The sequence below is a fragment of the Phasianus colchicus genome, chromosome Z (assembly GCF_987193195.1).
Source record: "Phasianus colchicus chromosome Z, bPhaCol1.hap1.1, whole genome shotgun sequence".
NCBI lineage: Eukaryota > Metazoa > Chordata > Aves > Galliformes > Phasianidae > Phasianus > Phasianus colchicus.
The window spans coordinates 13,289,722-13,313,107 of NC_143476.1; the positions used below are offsets into that span (position 1 = coordinate 13,289,722).

The 23,386-nt window shown below is 51.9% G+C and overlaps 3 protein-coding genes across 3 annotated transcripts; 1 reads left to right on the forward strand and 2 right to left on the reverse strand.

Annotated features, from left to right (window-relative positions):
• Positions 1-3,058: 3,058 nt before the first annotated feature.
• LOC149912591 (syncytin-A-like) lies at positions 3,059-5,668 on the forward strand. The gene is made up of 2 exons (XM_090132116.1): positions 3,059-3,611; positions 3,934-5,668. The coding sequence occupies exon 2, from the start codon at positions 3,950-3,952 to the stop codon at positions 5,273-5,275; it is 1,326 nt and encodes a 441-aa protein (XP_089988242.1). The 5' UTR covers positions 3,059-3,611; positions 3,934-3,949; the 3' UTR covers positions 5,276-5,668.
• A 4,418-nt stretch (positions 5,669-10,086) lies between these two features.
• Positions 10,087-14,505, reverse strand: LOC149912592 (maestro heat-like repeat-containing protein family member 2B). Its single transcript, XM_090131851.1, has 10 exons — positions 14,386-14,505; positions 14,107-14,262; positions 13,760-13,885; positions 13,374-13,453; positions 12,859-12,994; positions 11,901-11,997; positions 11,570-11,673; positions 10,952-11,104; positions 10,541-10,695; positions 10,087-10,397 (listed from the first exon to the last, which is right to left on the reverse strand). Exons 1-10 carry the CDS (start codon positions 14,503-14,505, stop codon positions 10,346-10,348), a joined length of 1,179 nt encoding a protein of 392 aa, XP_089987977.1. The 3' UTR covers positions 10,087-10,345.
• A 1,748-nt stretch (positions 14,506-16,253) lies between these two features.
• Positions 16,254-20,738, reverse strand: LOC149912593 (maestro heat-like repeat-containing protein family member 2B). The gene is made up of 14 exons (XM_090131852.1): positions 20,639-20,738; positions 20,248-20,369; positions 20,008-20,130; positions 19,708-19,873; positions 19,455-19,553; positions 19,151-19,302; positions 18,183-18,275; positions 17,828-17,897; positions 17,597-17,710; positions 17,438-17,511; positions 16,987-17,106; positions 16,736-16,843; positions 16,436-16,552; positions 16,254-16,265 (listed from the first exon to the last, which is right to left on the reverse strand). Exons 1-14 carry the CDS (start codon positions 20,661-20,663, stop codon positions 16,254-16,256), a joined length of 1,395 nt encoding a protein of 464 aa, XP_089987978.1. The 5' UTR covers positions 20,664-20,738.
• Positions 20,739-23,386: the final 2,648 nt, after the last annotated feature.

Consider the following 23,386-nt stretch of genomic DNA (forward strand, 5'->3'; position numbering starts at 1 on the left):
TCAAAACAACAGAACATAAAACCATACTTCACAGCAAAGTCGTGTTTACACTTGTGAGAATGTGTTGACAAAAAGGCCAACTTTCAAGAAAGAAAGAAATTCAAGGGAACACAAGAGACACAGGAATAGTCTGTAGACAGAAATATGGCCTGCCTTACGTATGAATGGGAAAATACTTCTTCTAATGTAATATGTAAATAATTGTAGATGACGACCCCTAAGAAATATCTTACAAACAGTTGCTTTTTCCAACATCTTCTACTTTGTTTGGTTCAGGTTGTTGTTTTTTATTCAGTTTTTGTGTCTCCTGGGCTGGATCTTATTGCCTTCTCTGGGCTGAACAGTTGAAACCTATCATTAAAATATTCCTTCTGCTAGATCTTTGAGAGCGAGCACTCAACCTCTGCAAATCCCCATTAGTTCTATATTTTAAGTTGCTGTGGAAGTTTGTTCTGCCGTGTCACATGCACAGTGTGCAAAGTGCAGTGTGAAGGGTCAGGCTGTGTCAGGTGGAATTCCCAGTCCGAACTCAACGGTGCTCAATTTTCCCACTGCCCAGAAGCATTTTGAGAAATGACCTTTCAGTCATGCCTTTAAGCAGGAATCTTCAGACTGTCCGACTTGATCCACCAGCCCTCACAACATGGGTATATGAAAGTTGGGGCCAGGACTTTATTCCAGACTACAGGATATTTTAGTACTGCTCATCAAAGCCCCTGGTTACTCTTACCAGTGTAGTGCACTCCATGTTCTTAGAGAACATACTTCTAAACAACTTAGCTGGCCTTTCAGCATGTTCTGCTTCTCACCTGAGTTAACCATTAAAGAAGGCTGAACAAAGGACATTATTTTCCTACTGATGGCAAACAAATCCAAAGAGAATGATACGGTAGAATTGACAAAGCAGCATGAAATAGAAAGAAGGAGAGCTCTGACACTGATGACTCAAAACCAGCAAATACTCCAAATTTCAAAGCCAGCGTAATTTGAAAACTGTGATGAAATCATAGGAGTATGTTTAGCAAAAAACACTGTGATTACCTCTTTCTTGACAGTCTGCTGCTTCATGGATACTTGATGGATATTATGTGCATTCATAGCAGTACACAGTTTGAGCAAATGAGTTTCAAAGTACAAAGCTAAATGTTTTCATAATTCAGTATTTTAGGATGAACATAGTGCAGGTGTGACCTAGAAAATCAGTTCTCTGGAAACATAGTCCATTTCTTTTGTTACATTTTGGCTTATTGAAGGATACAGGTAAGATTGCATGTTACAGTTGTCACTGGAGCACGCATTTTAAATAAAATGTCTATTTAAGTTTAAAAAATATTTTCCTTTTTTTTTTTTTTTTTTTTTTTCAATATTGAAAAGATATTATGCTGATTTGTGGATTCTGGGCTATCATTTATTCACACTTTTATGTACCTCTGACTGCAATTCCTGCATATATTAATTCTCTCTTTAGCAGCTTCATCTGCAGGAAAAAAAATGGCAGCACAAGAGTTGTCCTATCTGCAAATTTTGCAAGGAGCAAAATTTGTAGAGCAAATTCTGAAAAACATTTCAATACAGTTTTCCTTGTGTGACATCTAATACTGCTAAAAGCAGTGTTTTGTTCCCATTTCTAGAGATTTACTTACAGTATCAGGGAACCATCAGCTGCACTTCCTATCTCTTGTAATTTTTGCTCCTTAATTGAAGTTGCTGTTACATGGCTTCTCCTGGAAGCTGTTGGCACTGTCTGTGGTCTCTACCAGCACCATGATTTGGAAGGTACGACATTTCTGGCTCAATGGAAAGAAAGTACATGTAGTAGATGTAGAAAGTCATGCTTCCATGTTCTGACAGCACTTGGTTACAGGACGGCAGCCCTTTGGCACTGTGCAGCTGGGTGTGATTTAGAAAGAAGTTTGCCGAGGCATCTCCAGACAGTGTGGGAAATTCAGTTCACAAAGGGCTCAGAAATGAAGGATGTATGTTCCTGTGCCCTTTTTCTGTTGCTGTGCTTTTTCTTGGCAGTGTGAAAGTAGGAAACAGTAACGGAAGGAACAGAAACCTGCAGATGATGTTCTTGCAAACAAAGTACGCTCATGTTACTCTTGAGATTTTCTCCTTGCAGATCGCTGAGTAGAATTCAGGTGCTTATGCATGAATGGCTAGAACTATTTTAGATGCCTTGGGACACCTGAAACATTCAGAAGCCTGCAAACATGCCATGGATCCTACAGAAGATGTGTATCCTTGTGGAGAGAAAGTTACAGGCCAAGAGAAAAGCTGGGGAGGCTTAATTGGTGTTAGATGTCCTGTGCTTATTTGAAAGATTCCTGTCTACACTGCATCTCAGGTGAGTGTCCTGTGTCTGAAAGGAGAGGGCAAAGAGTGGAGAAGGGAGGTTCACATGGATGTATTGGTAGAAATGTTCTGTAGATTGTAGGTAAGTTGGCTCTTATCTTCACCATCACTGTTAGTAAGAAAACTATTTTGCATTGTATAGCACTGTATGAGTGTGCCTTTCAGTGCATGGATTGTTCTTACCGTGTTTGCTCTCAGAACTTGCCCCTTGCTCTACAGCACTGGTGACGTGAAAGAGGGGAAGGTTGAGCTCATCACAGCACCAGTACTTTTTGTGAGAGCACTTATATAGTGTATGTTAGCCTCCAGAACTGCTGGATGTTCTTTCCCCAGGTCAGGAGGTACTGCTTAAAATGGAAATTGCTTATGTTACCTGAAAGCAAGTAAACTGTGTTACAGATACTGATGAAATGATTTAATCTTCTTCATTCATACAAATACAATTAAACCACTTTTCTCCACTCTTCCCTCTAATCCTCACATTGACACAGAGTCAGTGGGACAGTTGTTATTCTGGGGTTTGCTATCTGATAGAACAAAAAAATAAAGGACTTATTCATTACAGAATGGTTTATGGTCAGTGAAGCTCTGACTACCTGTTCTCTTATAGCTGTACTGTATTCTCATGTCAGGAATGAGAAAATAGAAATTTGTCCATTTCATCTCTCTTTTGGGAACAAAAAAAGTTGTAGCAATTTTTGTTTGGACACGTGCTAATTTTTCTTCCTGCCCTTGTAGACAGCGAGCCTAGAACCTTCGAGTAATTGCTAGTAGTAACCAGATAAGAAAGTAGTGACGCAAGTGCTTACGCACGATAAGTGGGGTGTAGACGAAGTTGTACAAGGCTATATAAGTTCCTGCCACGAGTTAATAAATGCCATTTTACCACCCACCATATTGGTGTGCACCGAGGTAGATGGACAGACCGTTGAGTCCCTAACGATTGCGAACACCTGGATGAAGCGGAAGGCTTCATATGGTGACCCCGACGTGATCGTTAGGGAATAGTGGTCGGCCACAGGCGGCGTGGCGATCCTGCTCTCATCCGTCTCCCGTGGGGAAGGAGACGATGACCCTAGAAGAGGGGGCTGCGGCTTAGGAGAGTGGAAGCTGGGTAGCGTCGGAGGGGGCTCTGCGGCCGAGAGCCTGCTTAACCTGCCGAGGACCCAGGAGACCATCGGAAGAGGAGCCCGGTGGTTGCTTGATCCGCGGGAGAGAAAACGCCCGGCGGAGTGAACATGGAAGCCGTCATAAAGGTGATTTCGTCCGCGTGTAAGACATACTGCGGGAAAACCCCTATGGGGAAAACCTCTCCTTCTAAGAAGGAAATAGGGGCAATGTTGTCCCTTTTACAAAAGGAGGGTGAGCTGGACTCCCCTCAACAGGTGCTCGATTCAAATCGGTGGGATTCACTTACTTCGGCGCTGTGCCAGCGCGCCATGTCCGACCAAAAAGCCTCAGAGCTTAAAACGTGGGGCTTGATACTTGGGGCTCTCAAAGCGGCAAAGGCAGAAGGAGGGATCGGGGAGGACCGGAGCGTGACGGGGTTGCCGGGAGCGGGTCTTTGCTTTCTCATAGATCCGGCGAGGCCAAGATGGCGGCGACGGCAGAGAGCGGAGGCGGAGAGACGGAGAAGAAGGAGTCGCCGAGTCAGTCATGTGAGCCGACAGCTCCGCCCCCGCCTTACCCTGTCCCGTCTTTATGCCCTTCTTTGGACAAAACGTCTCAGCCAGAACCGCCCCTTGAAGAACGCGATAGGGCGGTGGGCGGAGCGGGGCGGGGGAGCCCGCGGCCGGGAGGGAGCCCGCGGCCGGGGGGGGGCCTGGTTACTGACTGGGCTAAAGTTAAAGAGAAAGCGAAAGAAAAGGGCCTAGCGAATCCAGCTGCGTTTATAGTTAGCCCTACAAACACGGAGGCTTTCTCCATTACTTCAGGTTATTGCGGGTATACTAAAAATTACACACGGGTCTTCACAGGGCGCAATACAACCTGCTTGTCGAAGGGTGGGGTCCTTTCTAAATCTAGCGGTAGATCCTCATTTAGTTGTACAGCAGCTTGGGACTTTTATGGGTATGGGTTCACTTTCAAACGAGGGGTCAACGAGGTGCTATGGAATAACAAAACTGCTAAGGCATTGCCCCCTGGGATCTTCTTGATCTGTGGGGATAGAGCCTGGCAGGGCATCCCGCAGAATGCCTTAGGAGGACCCTGCTACCTAGGGGAACTGACGTTACTGTCTCCGAACTTCACGACGTGGATGCAGTATGGCCCGAATATCACGGGTCACCATCATCGCCGGAAGCGTTCGAGCCCTCTCCCGGAGAATTGTAACGACGAGGTAGAGTTATGGAGTGCCACAGCACGGATATTCGCATCGATTTTCGCCCCTGGGGTTGCTGCAGCGCAGAGCTTGGCTCAGATAGAACGCCTAGCATGTTGGTCAGTTAAGCAGGCAAATTTAACAACATTAATATTGAATGCGATGCTAGAAGACACGAACAGCATTCGGCATGCGGTGCTGCAAAACAGAGCAGCCATCGACTTCTTGCTCCTCGCACAGGGGCATGGATGTGAAGACCTAGAAGGAATGTGCTGCTTCAATCTCAGCGACCACAGTGTATCCATCCATAAAGCGCTGAGAGCCCTGCGCGACCATACGGAGAAGATCCAAGTGGAGGACGACCCCATCGGGGACTGGCTGAGAAGTGTGTTCGGAGGCATAGGGGAATGGGGTGTGCACTTATTGAAGGGTCTGCTTTTAGGGCTTGTAGTTATCTTGCTTTTGATAGTATGCGTACCTTGCCTTCTACAAATTATGTTAAGTTGTATTCAAAGGATGATTGACCGCACAGTCAACTACCACGTAGAATATAGTAAAATGCAAAAAGCTTGTAGGCAGTCAGAAAACACGGTGGTATAGGGGTAGTACGGGATCACTTTGCGATTCGGGATGTAACGGGGCAAGGCTTAACTGAGAGGACAATGGCATGTATAGGCGCAAAGCGGGGCTTCGGTTGTACGCGGTTAGGGTCCTCTCAGAATGGGGTAATTACGCTTGTGCATAGGGAGGGGGAAATGTAGACAGCGAGCCTAGAACCTTCGAGTAATTGCTAGTAGTAACCAGATAAGAAAGTAGTGACGCAAGTGCTTACGCACGATAAGTGGGGTGTAGACGAAGTTGTACAAGGCTATATAAGTTCCTGCCACGAGTTAATAAACGCCATTTTACCACCCACCATATTGGTGTGCACCGAGGTAGATGGACAGACCGTTGAGTCCCTAACGATTGCGAACACCTGGATGAAGCGGAAGGCTTCATGCCCTGGGACAGAATGGTTTGGAAATGGCTTTAACAGAGTGCTTTGGAAACTGTTCCCAGCTAATGAAAGCTATTAAGTAGCCAGATCTAGCTGAAGGAGGATGGCTTTGGTAACCTGTGTAGAGCAACATGCTGGTTTTGCTTTGCAGTATAATTAGTCTCTGGATGAGGCACCCTGCTTTTATTTTAAAAGTAAAATATACGTGTGGTTTATGAAAACCAAGCATCTGCCACAGAGACACTAAAATATGTACCCTAAAATATCTTCTGCTAATACACTGCTAAGTACATTAAACAAATTAACAACGATCCAAACGGACATTTTAACACTGAAATTATGGTTACCTGTCACTTAACTCATGTATCTTCCCATTAACTATACTTCTGATATACAAAAATATATCTTCCATGTTTCTGAATCATCTTTTCATCTACTGACCACAAGACTTGCTTCATTCCCAGAATGAGCAGATCTCATACATCTTTCTTCTCAATTCTTTTCTTCTTAATTTCTTCTTAATTTCCTCCTTAATTGTATAGGATTGCTTCCTCTTTATCATTGCTCAGTGATGTCTACCCTAGAAAAACAGAAGACCAGTTTGTCACCTGTCAGATGCTGGCAGAATAAGAGACACTGATTGATGGAACGATGACTTCAATCTCCCCACATATGCCGAAACTGCCCTAAATATTCCTTTGGCCGTGGTATTTACAGGAAAAAATGCTGGAATGTGGCAATAAAGGAAATGAATATGAAGGGCAGACTGACTTTTCTGCTGGTGGTTTTCGCTACACAAAAACTTAACTCCCAGGCGGTGACACCTTGTACTAATGAGAAGCACCGTTATCCAGTGTCTTTCTTAACAGCACATGAAGCTTACTTGAAGTTTCAGCTTTCTCTCCCCTACTAATAGAAACTAGAAAACACAACTAATGCATTTGATAATTAAATTGCCAAGTTACTTCATGGGAAACCGCTCACACCACTTCAGCTTGTGTTCAAATCAGCAACCGGCTGGAGAAACGTGGTGTCTTTTCATCATTCTGTTGTCAAAGGGCAAGCTTGGAAAACAAACTGAAACATGCATGCTGGCTTTCTGTCACTGAATAGGCGGTAGCAAAAAGTGAATGCTGACACGGACTTAAAGATTGGAGATCTTGAAAGTGAGGGAGGCAAGTTTTCCTAAGTTTTCATTAGAACTCTCTGATAAGGTAAGGCAAGGCTGCACTTACAGGCACTGAAATTGTTGAAAACAGAAACAATTTCTGTTGAGAGTCAGAGTTGTAGTTCATGGGAGGAACTACTCTTAAAATCTCCTCGTCTGAATGGAGTTTGATAGCTGGATAAGCTAATGGTGTGAATTAAGTTTCTGTCTGTACATTCCCTTTTATTTATTTGTTGATTTGTTTAGTTTGCTTTTCAGGGAGGAAGAGGCAGTAGGACAAGACCAGCTGTTTTAACATCAGGCTGTGAAAAACAGCCACCAAATAATGCAGTAAATTATTCCTCTTGTCCAGTGAGCAGCACTATGGAACCACCTTCAGTGAGAAAATAGAGATTCGTAAATACGGAACATTTCACAAGGATTGTATTAAGAAATCTTTGAAAATAATTTGTTTCAACTTCATTTAGAATAAAAAATGTGTGCATTTTTTATGCTGCATGTTGGTGGTAAACTTGAGACACACACAAAATGAACATACTTCTACATGTATAATAAGCCATGGTGCAAATGAGAAATCTTTTTTAAAAGAAATAATTGTTTTTCACTGAGGGCATTCTGAGTCTTCATTCTGGAAAACTATGGCTCTCATTTCAGTACGATTTTAATTGCAAAGTCTCTTTCAGCAGAAAAACAATGAACTGCTGGACAGGTAGATGAAGGTACGTGATTAATGGAGTTGTTCCCTGGAAAGGGAAATATTCGGCCACATTAGAAGTCCAGCCTGTTTCTGTTTGCATATTTGGCAGCCTTAAAAAAAAGGCATTAACCAGTACTGCTGTGTCAGTGGGGTTATGTCATATTGTGTGGGGACACCAGTGGTTCTTCCCTATATGATATTCTAAGGTTAAAAAGGAGAGGGAGAGAAAAAAAAATGAAAATAAAAAGAAATCAAAATCAAAACCAAGTTGTTCATTTTTGCTGTTGTAGTGTTTCTTTTAGAGGATAAATTAAAACATAGTTTTATGATGCTTTAAGACATGCGACCTTTGTCTGTGAATAAAATGTATCAGAGAATCATAGAATCACAGAATAGCCTGGGTTGAAAGGAACAATGATCACACAGTTTCAACGCCCCTGCTGTGTGCAGGGCACCAAGCACTCAACCAGGCTGCCCAGAGCCACATCCAGCCTGGCCTCGAATACCTCCAGGGATGGGCATCCACAGCCTCCTTACTCTTCTCCAGTGTGAGAAATGCTATTGCTGAGCTACCTTTGAGTTTGTTCTGTGTCCTCACGATGTTCTAGTGAGGCCAAACATCTGCCAACCTGTCTAATTGAGTGTGGCTGACAGCTGCTTTTGCTTCTGGAAGTCTGTAAACCCACTGAATCTAACTAGGAGCACAGCGTAGTTGTGAGAGATGTGTGAACTTGCAGCCTAATTCCACCCTTAGCTGTGCAGCCCATCTGCCACTGCTGAGAGTGGCTTCTATTACTGTTGGTTCACATTTCGTGCTGTTGCCAAAATAATGCAAATTATTGTGTGAATATTTCCAGATTTGCTGCCAAGATAAGCAGAGCTAGCAGATAAGTACCTCTTTGGCATCTGAGTTGCCAAGAGACATTGCTGAGCTTTGAACGAGCGTCAGCCACTCAGTGAGGAACCACCCACAGCTCCAACATGGACCAGATTCTCTCAGTGGTACTCATGTCTGACTGCACAACTGAGGAGCCTCCAAATTTAAGGCGTCTGCAGCAACTACATTTGAGTGTCTAAATGTAAGTGTCTGAATCTAGAGCTGAGCTACACAGCTTCTGGTCTGAAAGACTGTTAAAATTAAAGCCTGCCACCAAGCACTGTCTGCCAACATATTATGACACACTTTGTCATAGATGCTAGGGATGTGAGGAATTTAAGGGGGAAAAAGAGACGTGTAGATGTGTCCTAGTTTCATGAGAGACACATGCACTTAGACTGCTGAGGTAAACTTTTACAGTTCATAACTCAACTAGTTTTTCAATTCTGAAGGCCATTCAGACTTTCAGACCCTTCAGTAAGGGTGATGGAGCACTGGAGCAGGTTGCCCAGAGAGGCTGTGGGGTCTCCTTCTCTGGAGACATTACTCAAAACCTGCCTGGATGCGTTCCTGAGTGACCTAATCTAGGAGTTCTGCTAAGGCAGGGGATTGCACTCGATGAGCTTCCAGGTTCCTTCAGCTATAAATAGGAAGACTGCTAAAAAAGTACCCTTTTCACATCTCAGCCAGGATTCTCGCATTTATTTATTTTTAATAAATGATACAATCTTCTCTCTTCTCTTCTCTTCTCTTCTCTTCTCTTCTCTTCTCTTCTCTTCTCTTCTCTTCTCTTCTCTTCTCTTCTCTTCTCTTCTCTTCTCTTCTCTTCTCTTCTCTTCTCTTCTCTTCTCTTCTTTCTCCTCTCTTCTCTTCTTTCTCCTCTCTTCTCCTCTCTTCTCTTCTTTCTCCTCTCTTCTCCTCTCTTCTCCTCTCTTCTCCTCTCTTCTCCTCTCTTCTCTTCTTTCTCCTCTCTTCTCTCTTCTCCTCTCTTCTCTTTCTTTCTCCTCTCTTCTCCTCTCTTCTCCTTTCCCCTCCTTCCCTTTTTCCTTCCCTTTTCCTTCGCTTTCTCCTTCCATTTTCCCTTCCCTTTTTCTTCTACTCCTCTCATTTTAATTTTTTTTTTCATTCCCTTTTTCCTTCCCTCTCTGTTTCCACTTCATCCCCTCTCCTTTCCCTTTTCCCTCCTCTCCCTTCTCCTCCCCTTCTCTCTTTTCATTTTCTTTCCTCTCCTCTCCTCCCCTCCCCACTCCTCCCCTCCCCTCCCCACTCCTCCCCTCTCCTCCCTTCTCCTCCCTTCTCTTCTCCTCCCTTCTCTTCTCTTCTCTTCTCCTCCCTTCTCTTTTCTCTTCTCCTCCCTTCTCTCTTCTCTTCTCTTCTCTTCTCTTCTCTTCTCTTCTCTTCTCTTCTCTTCTCTTCTCTTCTCTTCTCTTCTCTTCTCTTCTCTTCTCTTCTCTTCTCTTCTCTTCTCTTCTCTTCTCTTCTCTTCTCTTTTTCTCTTCTCTCCTCCTTTCCCCTCCTTCCCTTTTTCCTTCCCTTTTTCCTCTCCTCTCCTCTCCTCTTCTCTCTTCTCTCCTCCTTTCCCCTCCTTCTTTTTCCTTCCCTTTTTCCTTCCCTTTTTCCTTCCCTTTTTCCTCTCCTCTCCTCTCCTCTCCTCTCCTCTCCTCTCCTCTCCTCTCCTCTCCTCTCCTCTCCTCTCCTCTCCTCTCCTCTCCTCTCCTCTCCTCATTTTAAATTTCTCTTTTTCATTCCCTTTTTCTTCCCTCCCCTTTCCTCTCATTCCTCCTCATTCCCTCTCCTTTCCCTTCTCCCTCCTCTCCTCTCCCTTCTACTCCCCTTCTCTCCTTCTTCTTTTCCTTTCTATCTTTTTTCTCTTCTCTCCTTTCGTTTTCTCTTTTTCCTTTTGTGTCCTTTTCTTTTTCTTCCTTTTTCTTCTACTGGCTCCACCGTTGAAGGCAGAACTCTCTTATTCTCTTCCACGTCTCACTAGAAAATGGAGAGTCTCAAGTTGTGACTGAGTAATTTCCACCTCACACAGACTTTGAGAGGAAAAAAGAGAAGCTGCCTCCTCCCTGGATCCCTCTGGCAGAGGCAAGCTACAACTACAGCAAAGGCAGGAGTGCCAGTACCTGTCTGTGGGTCCAGGCGGCCGGGAGAAGTTGTTCATCACGGCCTCAGTGTGACAGCGGGTGAGGATGACCACCGCCTGGCACAGGAAGGGCACGAACGTGCTCTGCTGCGTAGATGACGCGCAGCTGCGCAGGATGTAGAGGATGGGTGGCACCTGGAAGAAGAAGGGGAGAAGGAATGACTTGCTGCATCCTGGACTCTGCAGGGCCTAACCACGGACATTCAGCGCGTGAGCAGTGCCTGCTCCCTTGACATGCTGCCAGCGCCTAAGCCTAAATTTCAAACCAGCCCCCCTGTCCAAGCCCTGGCTCTGCGCTCAGGCTGTGCTGCTTTAGTACCAGAGGCAGACGGCACAGGGCATGGTGCAACAGCCAGAAACAAACCAAGACACGTGGAAGAAAGTCTCTTACGTTCCAACAGATGTCCTTCCCGTGCATCTGCAGAAAGGTGGTCACCCACTTCCCAGCAGCACGCACGCGCACTCCTGTGGCTTTCCGGATGGTCTCCTTGGTGGCCATCATGAAGTCGACGGTGCGTTCGACGGGGAAGTTTCTGCACACGATCTGCAGAGAGATGAGAAGCAGGAGAGATCCCATCACTGCTCTGCGCAGCTCTTCAGAGCACAAAGCAGGCTGGTGGGCATTCTTAGCTCAGTGGCTTGCCGGCCATTCACAACGCTCCTGCTGTCCGTACCCTGCTATTTACACGGAAGGCGGCTGAGCCTTCGCTCAGCTTCTGCACCCATGGTGTCTGCTGACATGCAAAGCCTACCTCCCAGCAGCCACAGTCACACATGCACGCAAGTGCACACACACACACACACACACACACACACACATCATGGAGTCAGCCCCTTGCACTGCGTGCCTGAAGGCCAGCCATAGCTCAGAGCCTCCTGCTGCTTGCTGAGAACAGCGGTCTCAGGGTGACAGCTCATTTTGGAAACGGTGTGAAAGGCTGGGAGCAGCACAGAGTCGTGCAGAAGCCTCCGCACAGAGATCCCACCACCCCTTTCTGGGTCCACTTACCATGGCCATTTTGGACGTGGTCTGGAGCTGAGAGACAGTGCTGCAGGCATGCAGTCCCTCAGACAGGCTCCCGATGTCTCTTGGCTCCCTGTTGGCTGCTTTGGCTGGAAAGAGCCCAGGGAGAAAAGGGAAGTCATGCTTCTGGAAATGGAACCGCTCTCCACAGGGGAGAGACAGAGGACAGGGTGGGGACGAGAAGAGAGCTGTGCACGGTGCCTCTCCCTCCTGTAAACAGGGCCCAGCCCATGGGGTCTGGCAGTGCTACGGAGGAGGGCAGAGGGCTGGTGCAACCTGCTCTGCTCACCTTGGATTCGGAGAAGGGAGCTCAGACAGGAGGCAGCCAACTGGCGGGATGCGGGCATGGGGTCGCACGTCAGAGGTGCCAGCAATCCCACCAGGGAGCCAAAGTGCTCGCAGGCATCTGCTCTCTGCAGGGGTGAGAGGCAGGAAGAAAGCTGTAGGCAGCCCCGGCTCTCCCTGGCTTCTCCGCCTGTGCCTTCCTCACGCCGTGGCACAGCATGCACAGCTGGGCGGAGCTCGCCTTCCAGCTCAGGGGCTCTGGGGAGGGAGCAGGGGGCATGCGGTGGGGCTCTTTACTCACTCGAAGCTCTTCGCAAACAGCCAGAAGCTGGGAGCAGGTCTGCAGGGCCCTCTTGCGCTCCCACACGTTCTCTGAAACCATGCATTTCTGCAGGACCTGGGGTAGAGCATCTGTCTCACTGAGGACGTCTTTGCTTTCCCTCCTGCCGCCCCTCTCCCTGTCCCTCCTTCCCCAGCACTTTCCCCCAAGGCTGCCCTGTGGCTCCACGTGGCCTCCAGCCTCACTGAGCACCGGCACTGCTGCCCCCGCTCTCTGCAGTCATCCTGCCTGCCAACCCGGGAGCTTTTCCTCGGCTGTGGCCTGCCAGGGGCTGGCTCCTGCCTTTCCCCTGCAGGGCCCATTGCTCTGCCCATTTCTGAGCTCGCAGTGAGCTGGCACGTCAGCAGGAGATTGCTCCCCTCTGATCACCCTCTCAGTCCCCAGATCTGCCCCCACTGCCGACAGGCACCATGCTTTCTCCCTTGCCCCACACATACTCACATGCACTATGTTCTGAAAGAAGCCGCCGCTGGGCTCTGTCTGGAGCAGAACTGCCATGAGCCGGCCCAGAGCTTTCAGGGACGTTTGCTGAAGCTGAAAGCAGAAGAGGGCAGTGAGGTTTAGCATCACGGCTGTTGCCAGAGCATAGGTTGTGTGTGCTGAGGTCGGGTTTGACCGAGAGGTGGCCGGGAAAGTTACGGCAGGTTACCTGCAGGTACTGCGCTGCGTGCTGTGACTTCCTGATCTTCAGCATCATCTCTGCTGAAGGGTGCGTCACGATGTTCTTGCAGCACAGGACCAACATCTCCCGCATGTCCTTGCTTTCGAAAGTGGGCTTCAGCTTGCTGAGAGGAGGAAGAAAGAAAGAGAAATCGGAAAGGGCCTTTAGCAGTGCTCTCCAGCCTGGTTCAGACAACATCTGACTTTCTCCTAATCGACAGCTACCAAGCCAATACCCCCAGCTCCTGCTGCTGAGCACTGTCTTCAGTTCAGCAGCGCCCACCTCCTCCCCGGCAGCAGTGAACCAGCTCCCTCTCTGAAGGGAAGGAGACCCCAACTCTCCCTTCTCTTCCCTGCCAGGGGACAGGAGCACCAGGGCCTTTCTCCCTGCCCAGAACCTCAGTTTTGCTGGGCGCAACAGCCCAGTCTTCACTCCTATAGATGCGGCTCCTCGCCCCCTACCTCCTCCAGACCTTCAGGAGCTACCCAAAATGGGGACCTTACCTCAACTGCTCCAGGGCCAGGACCACCTTGAGGGGCACTGGGGAGACAGGAATGCCCGAGTAGTATTTCTTCAGCAGGTCCTGCAAGTCCCAGAGAGACACTGTCAAGTTGGGCAGGGGTCACATGAGAGCTTTTCCACCCAGCCCCAAGACAGGCACAACTGCCACACACCAGCCCCATCACTCCCATGTTTCCCATGGAAGCACTGCAGGATGCAGCAGCTCGACAGCTGGTGCACCTAGCCCGCTGCCCAGCAGCTGCATCCAGCACCCAAAGTCCCCAACAGCTGGAGACGTGTGGCTGATGGAGACCTGTATGCCCCCAGGGAAGCAGGCCTCATGGCGCAGCCCAGAACTCTGCAGGCAGCCCTGCCTCTAGGCACTCACCATCAAGATCTCCAGAAGCTTTCCCTTTAAGGAGGGGTTAAAGGATGTAGAATCACCCACGACTGCTTGGAAGGCAGAGCTGAAGTCGGTGATGCTCTGCACCAGTGCGAGGTTGTTCTGCAGGTCCTGAGGCCCAAGAGAGAAGAACATTCTTTGAACTGTGGGATGGGACAAGGGCTGCAAGGGGGACACGTGGGGGCAACGCTAAGGGAAGGGCTTGGGTCTTCATCTGGGCACAAACCATTCCCCGAGGCACCTTTGGAAAGGGAAGGCCCCTCTCAGCATCCCCCCTTGTGGAGGGGCTACAGCTGGGCGCTCAGACACCCTGGCACGCTTTGAGCTCTCACCCGGCAGCTGCAGCTGTAGAGCATCAGGATGTTGCCCACGATGTCTCCCTCCAGGTGGGCGAGCAGCTGTTCCTTGGAGGCACGCAGTGCCAAGCTGCCGTGGGCGAGCACGAGAGCGCTGCGTGTGGCCTGAGCTCTCGTGCTGTCCAGCTCCATCTGTGTGGGAAGAAATGCCTTGAGACACTCGCTCAACGGCCCCCAGTGCCCCGCGATGCACCTGGGCTCCAAGGCAGAAAATAAGGCAGAAGAATGCCAAGATGGAAACCCGTAACGCTTTACCTTCTTGTGCCTGGAAATCCTCGCGTTGCGGCCTTTGCACAGCCTGGACGCAAACGTGGTGAGCGTGGCCAGGACTGCTTGGAAGTTACTCTCAGCCGCGTGGCTGAGAAGAGAGACCATTCCCTGCACAAAGGAACAAGGGGCAGTTGGCACAGGCCTGAATCTACAGATCCTCTCCTGAGGAAAAGGGCAGCAGGGAGGAGATGGAAAGGCGCGGAGCAGGGCCAGGAGAAGCCCTCTGCCCCAGGGACGGAGCGGGGATGCTCGCAGGAGCTGGAGGAGAGCAGGGCTCACCTGGGCCTCACATGGGTCCTCCGCGTTTGCTTCCTCCAGGTGCTGCAGCAGCTTCTCCTGGACGTGGAGGACTCCCTTACAGGCTCCCAGCACTGTGCCCAGAGCCTTGTACAGGAAAGACTGCAGGGGAAGGGAAGGAAGAAGGTGAGATGTGGCAGCAGCTTAACCTGTTGGGGGAGGGCCAGGTGGAAGGACCCACGCTCCCTGGGAGTCGCTGAGAGCAGCTGCAGGGCCGAGCTTTATCCATCCCTGGGCAGCTTGCAGGGAAAGGCCCTCTGGGGGCACAGACTGGGGAAGCAGCACCAGCATCCCGCGTGGGCAGAGCACCAGCCACAGCCCCAGCCCCAGTTGGACACCTGCAGCTGCACCGCTGGGTGGAGCCGGGGGGAACTCACCTTTTCTGCAGAGCTGCTGGCAGAGCTGCTCAGCCACCGGCTCAGCTCACAGCTCAGGGCCTCGATCCAGGCCTCATCCCGTATGGTGTCCATTGACGCCCCGAGGAACTGTTGGAGAACAGGAGAAGACGATGTTCCCTTGCCCTTTGCCTCTTCCCTCACTCCCAATTGCTGCAGCCCTCTAGGGAGAGGTGTCTGGAAGAACAGTTCCTCTCCCAGCTCCCCAGCATTCCCTCCATTTAAGCCTTCTGCCACTCTTCTCCTAAGACCCCCCTTGGGCTTGGGGCAGAGTGGAAGAGGCAGCGCCTCAAAGGCTCCTCAGCAGCACTGGAGAGGCTGTTCCTGTCCCGTGGTGGCTCATATGGGAGCGGGGCTACTTGGGGCAGGCAAGCACTTCTCTGCACCCAGCAGTGCTGTACCTTCAGCAGACGGCACTCCCACCCTGCAGTGTCCAGGAAGCTCTCATCTTTCCCTGCACAGCAACAGGAAGAAAAAGACCCTTACTTGGGATCAAGGCACAGAAGAAGAGCTGCTGCAAACCTGGCTTGGCCTGGGCACTTGACACTGCCAAGCTGGGACCCGCACCCCCTCCACCATGACCTGTCCCTCCCCACAAACACTGTCCCCGCAGGAACACAGAACTAACTGAGGGGACGTGAAGGGCCCATCCGTGTCCTGGAAGGGGCAGATCCCCGCGGGGAAAGATCCCCGGGCCTCAGCGCTGTCTCCCTGGAATGGGAACAGCAGCAGAGCAAGCACTGGGCTGCAGGCAATGCTTCCCCTCTGCCACCCTGCAGAGAGAGCTGCATTTTCACTCCCGCCCTTCCCTGCCTCCGCCTCTCCCTCCCCACCAGCACTTTACCTTGGAGACACTGCAGCAGCAGGGGGATCTCAGCGGCCCACATGGCCCCCACAGCTCTGTGGAACCTGCTGTGGAGGTTTTGCATCAGCTGTAAGGCAGCGGCCTGGAGTTCGCTGCCTGCAACAGGGCTCCCTGCCAGCACCTGAGCGAGAGCAAGGAGAAGCAGGGTCACTTCTGCAGCAAGAGCAGCGGCTTCCCCCCAGGATGGAAGCAGCCAACAGCTCTGCCCGTGGCCGTGCTGCTTCCTCCCGGGGGCTGGTGGCACTGGGCTCTGGAGCATCTACTCACCAGCAGGCGCGCCAGCAGTGTCTGGGGAGTCAGTCGTGGGCCTGTGAGGAGAAAAAAGTGCTGAGTCAGACTCCAAGACGCTCCGTGCCCAGCCACGCGCAGCTCCGCTGTCCCTTCTGGGTGGTAGCACAGGTCAGCAGAGCTCACTGGCAGAGTTTCTGCTCCTACCTTGAAACATGGAGCTGAGGAAATGGGGATCCAGCTCCTCTACTCGCCGTCCTGTCAGATCCTCTCTCTCGGCCAGGGCTCGGACACAGCGCGAGACCGGGATCAGCATGCCGGTGTGCTGGGCTGGCACCACGAACAGCAGCAGCCGTGGCCACAGGAGCTGTCGGGAACGAGGCAGTTGAGCGTGTCAGCATTCCTGCCTCCGCTCAGAGACGAAGAGGACTCTGCGAATTTCCCTGAGTCTTGCGTGCTTCAGAGCACGCTGGAGGAGAGACCTGGGGTGGTGGGATGAGGAACAGGTGGTGCAAAGGCAAGGAGCAGCAGCAGGGCAGATGTGACTTACTTTGGACATCCCTGTCGCAGAGACGTCCAGAGACCCCAGGATGTCCATGCACAGCTCCTGCAGAGCTCCTTCCTCCTGGGCTTCCCGGGCAGAAAGGTCTCCAGCTGCCTGCACAACAACGGTGTTGAAACCCGGTTACCTCAGTTCTCAGGAGCCTCTCAGGAGGCTCAGGTGCGGCCCCAGCGGTGCTTCTGTGCCACCCTCTGAGCAGCACAGGTCTTCCCAAAGAAGATGCTGCCCACTGTCCTTACCCTTCTTCCAGCGGTGCGGCTGAACTCAGTGAAGATGTGCCCCACCACATCCCAGGCTGAGCAGCTCCGGGTGTTCGAACTGAGCAGGTCCTTGATGAAGTGCAGAACTGCCGTCCTCACCTGCCAGGGGTCAATTGAGGGTGTGATTTTTCTGGTCAGAAGGCAAAGGGAAGCCACCTGCTCATCGGGGCAGCCCTTTGGGCACGAGCAGAGACAACAGGAGCAGAGGAGGAGCCTTGGCTCCTGAGGTGAGGGCCAGGCCTTAGCACCAGGCTGTGCACTTTCCAAGCACAGCACAGGGACCTGCCCGCTCCACTCTGCCTGCTCTCCCACAGGAGCCATCGCGACCGTGTGGTCAATGCCCCAGCACCTCTCTAGTCACCCCAGCCCTGCCCGTGTTGGCAGCAGCATCACCACCCCAACAACACTTTCTATTCCCAAAGCAGCTCACCCGGATCCTGAGGTCGCTGCACAGACACTGCACAGCCTCAACCACCTGGGGCAGCTTCTCCATCATCACGGGCTCTGCAAGAGATGCACAGAAGCATGAGCGGAGCCACAACCCCGATGGCAGAGGGGATCCCTGGAAGTCCCAGCCTGTGGTACTGACCATCAGAGCGAGCCAGAGCACCGAGCAGACCCAGTGCTGCCACGCGTCCAGCCTCCCAGTCCTCGCCCAGCTGTGACTGCAGAAACAGGACCATTTCCTCTGGGCAGATCCGGGCTGCAGGGAGGAAATCCCACGCTATGTTAGCAAGAAACTCACGCCCATTCCCGAGGTTTGTGAGAGAGGCCCTTTTGGCAAGGGCACTGCAAGCATTGCCAAAGCTCCTCTCCTTACCCTGCAGCATGATGCAGTGGGTCAGCTCCGCTCGATCAGCCTCGCTGTGCTGCTTGGTGTTGTCATAGAGCTGTGGGAACAAAGTCCATATGAGAAAATCACATCAGCACTGAGGACGGAAAAGACACTGTGCTGCCTGCTCTCATCTCCCTGGGCATTCTCAGGAAGAGAACAGGCAGACCAAACCCAGCCTGCCTCACAGCATCCCTGGGGGGACAGGCACGGCTCTGGAACAGCCGTGAGCATGCAGGAGCCAAGGCTCAGCTGCATTAGTCAGGGGCTCAGACCTTTGCAGTCCTCCTCAGACTTAGGTAAGAGGGAAACTGCTGTGGGCACAGGGATAGGCTCCCCTTACCTGGTAGAACACGGCACTCATGACGTCCAGAAACTTGTCGTTCTGGATGACAGACTCAGTGCCCTCTAAGGCCTCCAGGAAGACAGTGAGGCTCTGCAAGAGACAAGGAGAGGAAGAAAGGGATGAAGCCACATCTAGCCACTTGGGAGTGGAAAACCTCTTTCCCAATTGTTTCTCTGCAGGGAGAAGCTCCTGCACAGGCTTTTTATCCCCCACCTCCCAGCAGCACCGAGAGTCTCTCTGCTCTCAATCGAGCCATGCTTGAGCATCATTTGCAGGCATTTCCCACCCAGCAGCCCTCTTCTCCCCCATCAGATGCAACTGGATGTGGTCCCCCCAGTTGCTAGCACAGAGCTCCTCAGGCTCTCAGGCACCCATTCCTCCTTTCTCCAAGGGCTCCCCACCTCCTCCCTGCACCCCCCGACCCCTCGTGGCACTTGCACTGGCCCCACGTCCACCCTGAGCCCTGCACAGCGTCTCACCTTGGCCACCCTGCAGGTGTCTTGGATCTCCTGACACGGGTGCACAAGCCAGAGGAGCTGCTCCCAGACGTGCTCTTGGTGCAGCTCCTCTTGCAGGAGAACATCCAGCATGGCAGCCACGGCCCCGAGGACGGCCTGTTTGTCCTGGAGAGGGATGGCAGAGGCCCGGCATCAAAGACCAAAGGTCTGCCCTTCCTACAGAGAAGGCTTTCTCTTTCCCTTCCCCTTCCCCACACCCCCACGCCCAGCAGGGGATGGGCTCGCTCTGGAGGGCAGGCAGGTTTTCCCCAGACCCTCATCCCCAGCTCTTCCTGCCACAGTGCTGTGACATGCAGCTGCTCCCTGCCACAGAGCCACTTCGGGGCCCTTTGCAGAGCCAGCCCACTCCCTCCCATCACTGCTCAGCTGCCAGCCCACTGGGCACAGACAGAGCTGCCACATGGGTGCCCTGCTGCCACCCTGGGCTGGGAGCGCAGCAAGGCTCACCTTCTCCTCCTGGCAGTCCTGCCAGTTCCTCAGCACAGAGAAGAGCAGCTCCTGAAGGTTCTCATAGATCTGCTCTTTCTCCATGGCAGGCCAGGGGCATTGGGATCCAGAGGACAAGTGAATCTTCACTCTGTCCAGCCACTGTTTCACAACTGAGAAAACAAAATTAAAGAAACATATATGAATAGTAATTGTTATTTTCTATGTTTAAAGAGAGTGAGAGAAAAGGCAGCCTGTGAGAGCCTGCAGCAGGGCGAGGTGCAAGGGCTGTCCTGAGGCCCCCTGCTCTGGAGCCAGCACTCACCAGCACAAGCGAGGCGCAGGGTCCGGCCGCTCCTCACCTGGCCCACCACACTGCGCAGGCCAGCCAGCATCAGCCGCACGAAGGGGACGCACTGTGGAGCTGCAGAGAGGAAGGAGAGGCCGCAGTCAGAGTCTGGGCAGTGAGGGAGGAGGGGCTGCAGCCCCGCATCCCCCAGCTCAACGCAGATCGCGCGCGGAGGGGAGAGGCTCCTGTCCCGGTTGTCGGAGATGTCGGGGGGCTGAGGGCGCTCTACCAGAGGTGCTGAAGAGTCGGCTCAGGGTGAGGAGCACAAACTCCTTGGACGCGTCCCCCGTGGCCTTCAGGTGGCTCTGGAGCTCGGCCATCACCAGGGTGAAGTGCGTCCGAGCCAGAGCCACCAGGACATTGCTGGCAGCTGTCTTCACGTGGCCGGTCACGCCCTGCAAAAGAGGCTCTGGTGACACGCGGCACAGGAGATCGCCCGAGGCCCTGGGAAGGGCTGAGCCATCGCCGTCCGCCAGCAGAATGCCAGTGTGGGCAGCGGCTCCCTTTGCCATCGGGAGTGACCCCTCACCTGGGCTGCCGTCAGGTCCTGGGACACCTCTGCCAGCAGCCGGTTCACCACTCCGCACAGCGGGCGGCTGTCATCTTCCCACAGGGCGCCCTCCAGCTCACGGTACGCCTGCGCTCGGTCACCCTGGGGACAAGGATCGGGCACGCTCGCTTTGCCCGCTGCCACCCATCCCGACGGGACCGTGGCACCAGGCCGGGAGGGCGAGGGAGGATGGTTGGCAGCCGGACGTCCCCGACTCACCTCCCGGTCTTGCAGGCGCCGCAGCAGCGAAGTCACGGCGCAGGCAGGGACAGGGCTCGGCACCCTGCTTCTCTCCCTGCGACGCGTACGTCTGGGCACGCAGCCCACACAGGCAAAGAGACCTGGAAGCAAAGAGCGGAGCAGCTGCCGCCGGTGTCGCTCGGAGCCAGGGCCGAGCATCCGGCCAGCTCTGGGAGGAACGCTCCTCCAGCCCCACGGTTGGCGGGGACAGGGGAGGGAGCTTTCCCCTTGCTGGGGTGCCGGGGAAACCACGGCGGGCAGCTGCGCTCAGCAGAGCGAGGACGGTGCTGCCGGCGCGGCCTGAACTGACTCTGGAGGCACACGTGCGCTCGGGCGGCGTCACGGCATGCGGAGAGGTGGAGGGACTCACCTCGAAGGGCTCTCAGCCGCTCCATGACAGCAGGAAATCTCCAGGTAGACGCAACGCTCTCTCTGGTTCCGCTTCCTGCGGGTCCCACAAGCGGACTGAGCCACCGCTCCCACCGCTGCCACGAGGGCGCACGAGGTACCACTGTGACATCACAGCGCAGTGTCACCTCACATGGAATGGCTGGGGACCAGGCAGCACGCAGAGCAGCCCTGCAGGCCCCCAAACGCAGCATCTTCTGTGATGCACTCGGCTCTGGGGTTCCGGTTCCATGCGGAATTCCAAGCAGGGAATGACTTCAGCTGAGGGAGAGCCCCTGCCAGGGAGCAGCTGCTGGGCACCGCTGCCCGGCACTGTCTCAGTGACTGGGGACTCCATGCCGGGAGGTCCCTCTGGATCGCATCCCTCCCTTCTACTCTGCCAGCTGTACCACCTCACTGGGTATCATCAGCAAATTTGCTGAGGGTACACTTGTGTCATGGAATCATAGAATCTTGCAATGGCCTGGGTTGAAAAGGACACCATGATCACATAGTTTTAATCCCCCTGCTGTGTGCAGTCACAACCAGCAGCCCAGGCTGCCCAGAGCCATATCCAGCCTGGCCTGGGATGCTTCCAGGGATGGGGCATCCACAGCCTCCTTGGGCAACCTGTTCCAGTGCCTCACCACCCTCCGTGTGTTGTTTCTACTGCCTATGACATTGATGAAAACGCTGAAGAGCCCCAGTCCCAGGATGGACCCTTAGGGGACACCACTCACGACTGGCCTCCACCCGGACTCAGAACTGGTGATAACAACCTCTGGCTGTGACCATCAGACCAATTATTTACCCACAGAATGATTCAGCCTTCAAATCCATCTCTCTCCAACTTAGAGATAAGGACGCAATGTGGGAACACGTCAAATCTCTATTGTAGAAAATGCTGGCATACAAAATAATCTCCTTTATTGAAAAGTTTACGGTTAAGAGTTCAGCCCACATGAAGATAGAAGCTTCACATCTTTTGATTGCTATCTGGAGCTCTGCTGCTACGTTTCTAATAAAATTGGAAACATGACAAACCTAGCTAGCAACACTAACCTTAGAGTCTAAATCATGAAAAAGAAAAGGGAAGGCAGCAATTTCACATTTCCACTGCTGTCGCCGTCCAAGGAGGTGACTAGGCTGCATTATTTTCAACAGCTGAAGTCATCAGGGCCCAAACTGTGTAACTGTAAAGGAAGACCAGCGTGTTCTGACTCAGACTGCTTGCTTATCTCTGTGGCTGCAAGGAAAAACTGAAATCTTCCATTCAGTTCAGCAGTCAGCTCCTCCAGCTGACACAAGGCCAAATGTTCTATTGCACTCACTCATAAATAAAGCATGGGGCAGATCTGCTAGGTTTACAAATTGCTGGAGGAGATGGTGTGTGCAGATTGCCTTTCCTTTGCCCTTTTCTACTACATGTGAGAGGAATCCAAACTGAGTTCTTCCTCTGCCTGGGGCATTTGGAACCCACACAGTCAGATCCGATACTAGGAGAAAAATTCTAAGAGTGGTGAGGTGCTGAACACCTCAATAGAAAGCAGAAAACTCTCCAAATCCTGTCCTTATTGCTTGTGTCCCACACTGAAGTTAGCTTTTCCCTTCCCACCAAGGGCCGCACTCTTTGATTCTCTCCATCTTCCCCCATCTTGCTCCCTTGCCCGTCACAGGAAAGCTCTACTTTCTAAAGTGCACACGATGCCTTGTTTACCTGCTGCCATGCTGCTCAGTACCGTCTCTTCTCCTGCTCTGTGCTGGAATTCATTCAGACACAGCCTGATTTTCCAAGAAATCAAGCTCACAGTTCTGTTCCGACCATTACTGGATTGTGGAAGGATGCTCCCAGCAATATGCCATTCAGCAGGTAGAGCTTGTTGCTGGGAGGATGGTAAGATTTGACTCCGAAAGAAGGCTGTCACTGCAGCCAAAACCTTGTCAGAAGAGAGACGTGAGCTTGTCATTTGTCCATTGCATTCCTTGCAGGTTTGATATAGCACATGAAGATTTCGGTACATCAGCAGTGAGCTTTCACCATTCTCATCTTCACTTGTGATTGCTTGGGTGATTTACATACCAGCAGCACAAGGAGCCTTTATACTTCTTCTTCCTTTGTTTTCTTATTGGAAAATCACTGTGAGACAGGTAACATGGTTTACAAGTGTCAGTGCAATATATTTGCTTCTAGTAATGCAGATGTATTGATGCCTTGTTTTTCATCTGGCGAATGTACTTTGTAAGTTATGTACTTCTTTGTAAGCAGTAAGCAAGTACTTTTAATTACTGATACAAATTATTTTACCTGGACTTGAGCAAGGCCTTTGACATGGTCCCCCACCACATCCTTCTCTCCAAAATGGAGGGATGTGGATTTGATGGGTGGACCACTCAATGGATAAGAAACTGGTTGAAAGGCCGCAGACAGAGGGTGGCCATCAATGGCTCCATGTCCAGGTGGAGGCCGGTAACGAGCGGCGTCCCCCAGGGGTCTGTGTTGGGACCGGTGCTCTTTAACATCTTTATCAATGACATCGATGACGGAATCGAGTGCACCCTCAGCAATTTGCTGACGACACCAAGCTGAGTGGTGTGGTTGACACGGTTGAAGGACGGGATGCCATTCAGAGGGACCTCGAGAGGCTAGAAAGGTGGGCCTGGGTGAACCTGATGAGGTTCAACACGGCAAAGTGCAGAGTTTTGCACTTGGGCCGGAGGAATCCCAAGCATC

Bases quoted from the DNA above. Each gene is read 5' to 3' on its own strand.
- LOC149912591 (XM_090132116.1), top strand. From the start codon at position 3,950: ATGGCGGCGACGGCAGAGAGCGGAGGCGGAGAGACGGAGAAGAAGGAG.
- LOC149912592 (XM_090131851.1), bottom strand. From the start codon at position 14,505: ATGGTCTCTCTTCTCAGCCACGCGGCTGAGAGTAACTTCCAAGCAGTC. The intron at 13,886-14,106 runs GTGAGAGCTCAA...CTTGGGCCTCAG, and splicing joins TCTACAGCTGCAGCTGCCGG to GACCTGCAGAACAACCTCGC. The intron at 13,454-13,759 runs GTGAGTGCCTAG...TGGGACTTGCAG, and splicing joins AGCTTCTGGAGATCTTGATG to GACCTGCTGAAGAAATACTA.
- LOC149912593 (XM_090131852.1), bottom strand. From the start codon at position 20,663: ATGGAGCGGCTGAGAGCCCTTCGAG. The intron at 17,711-17,827 runs GTAAGGAGAGGA...TCCTCCCTGCAG, and splicing joins CCACTGCATCATGCTGCAGG to CCCGGATCTGCCCAGAGGAA. The intron at 16,553-16,735 runs GTAAGTCACATC...CGTTCCCGACAG, and splicing joins CTGCGACAGGGATGTCCAAA to CTCCTGTGGCCACGGCTGCT.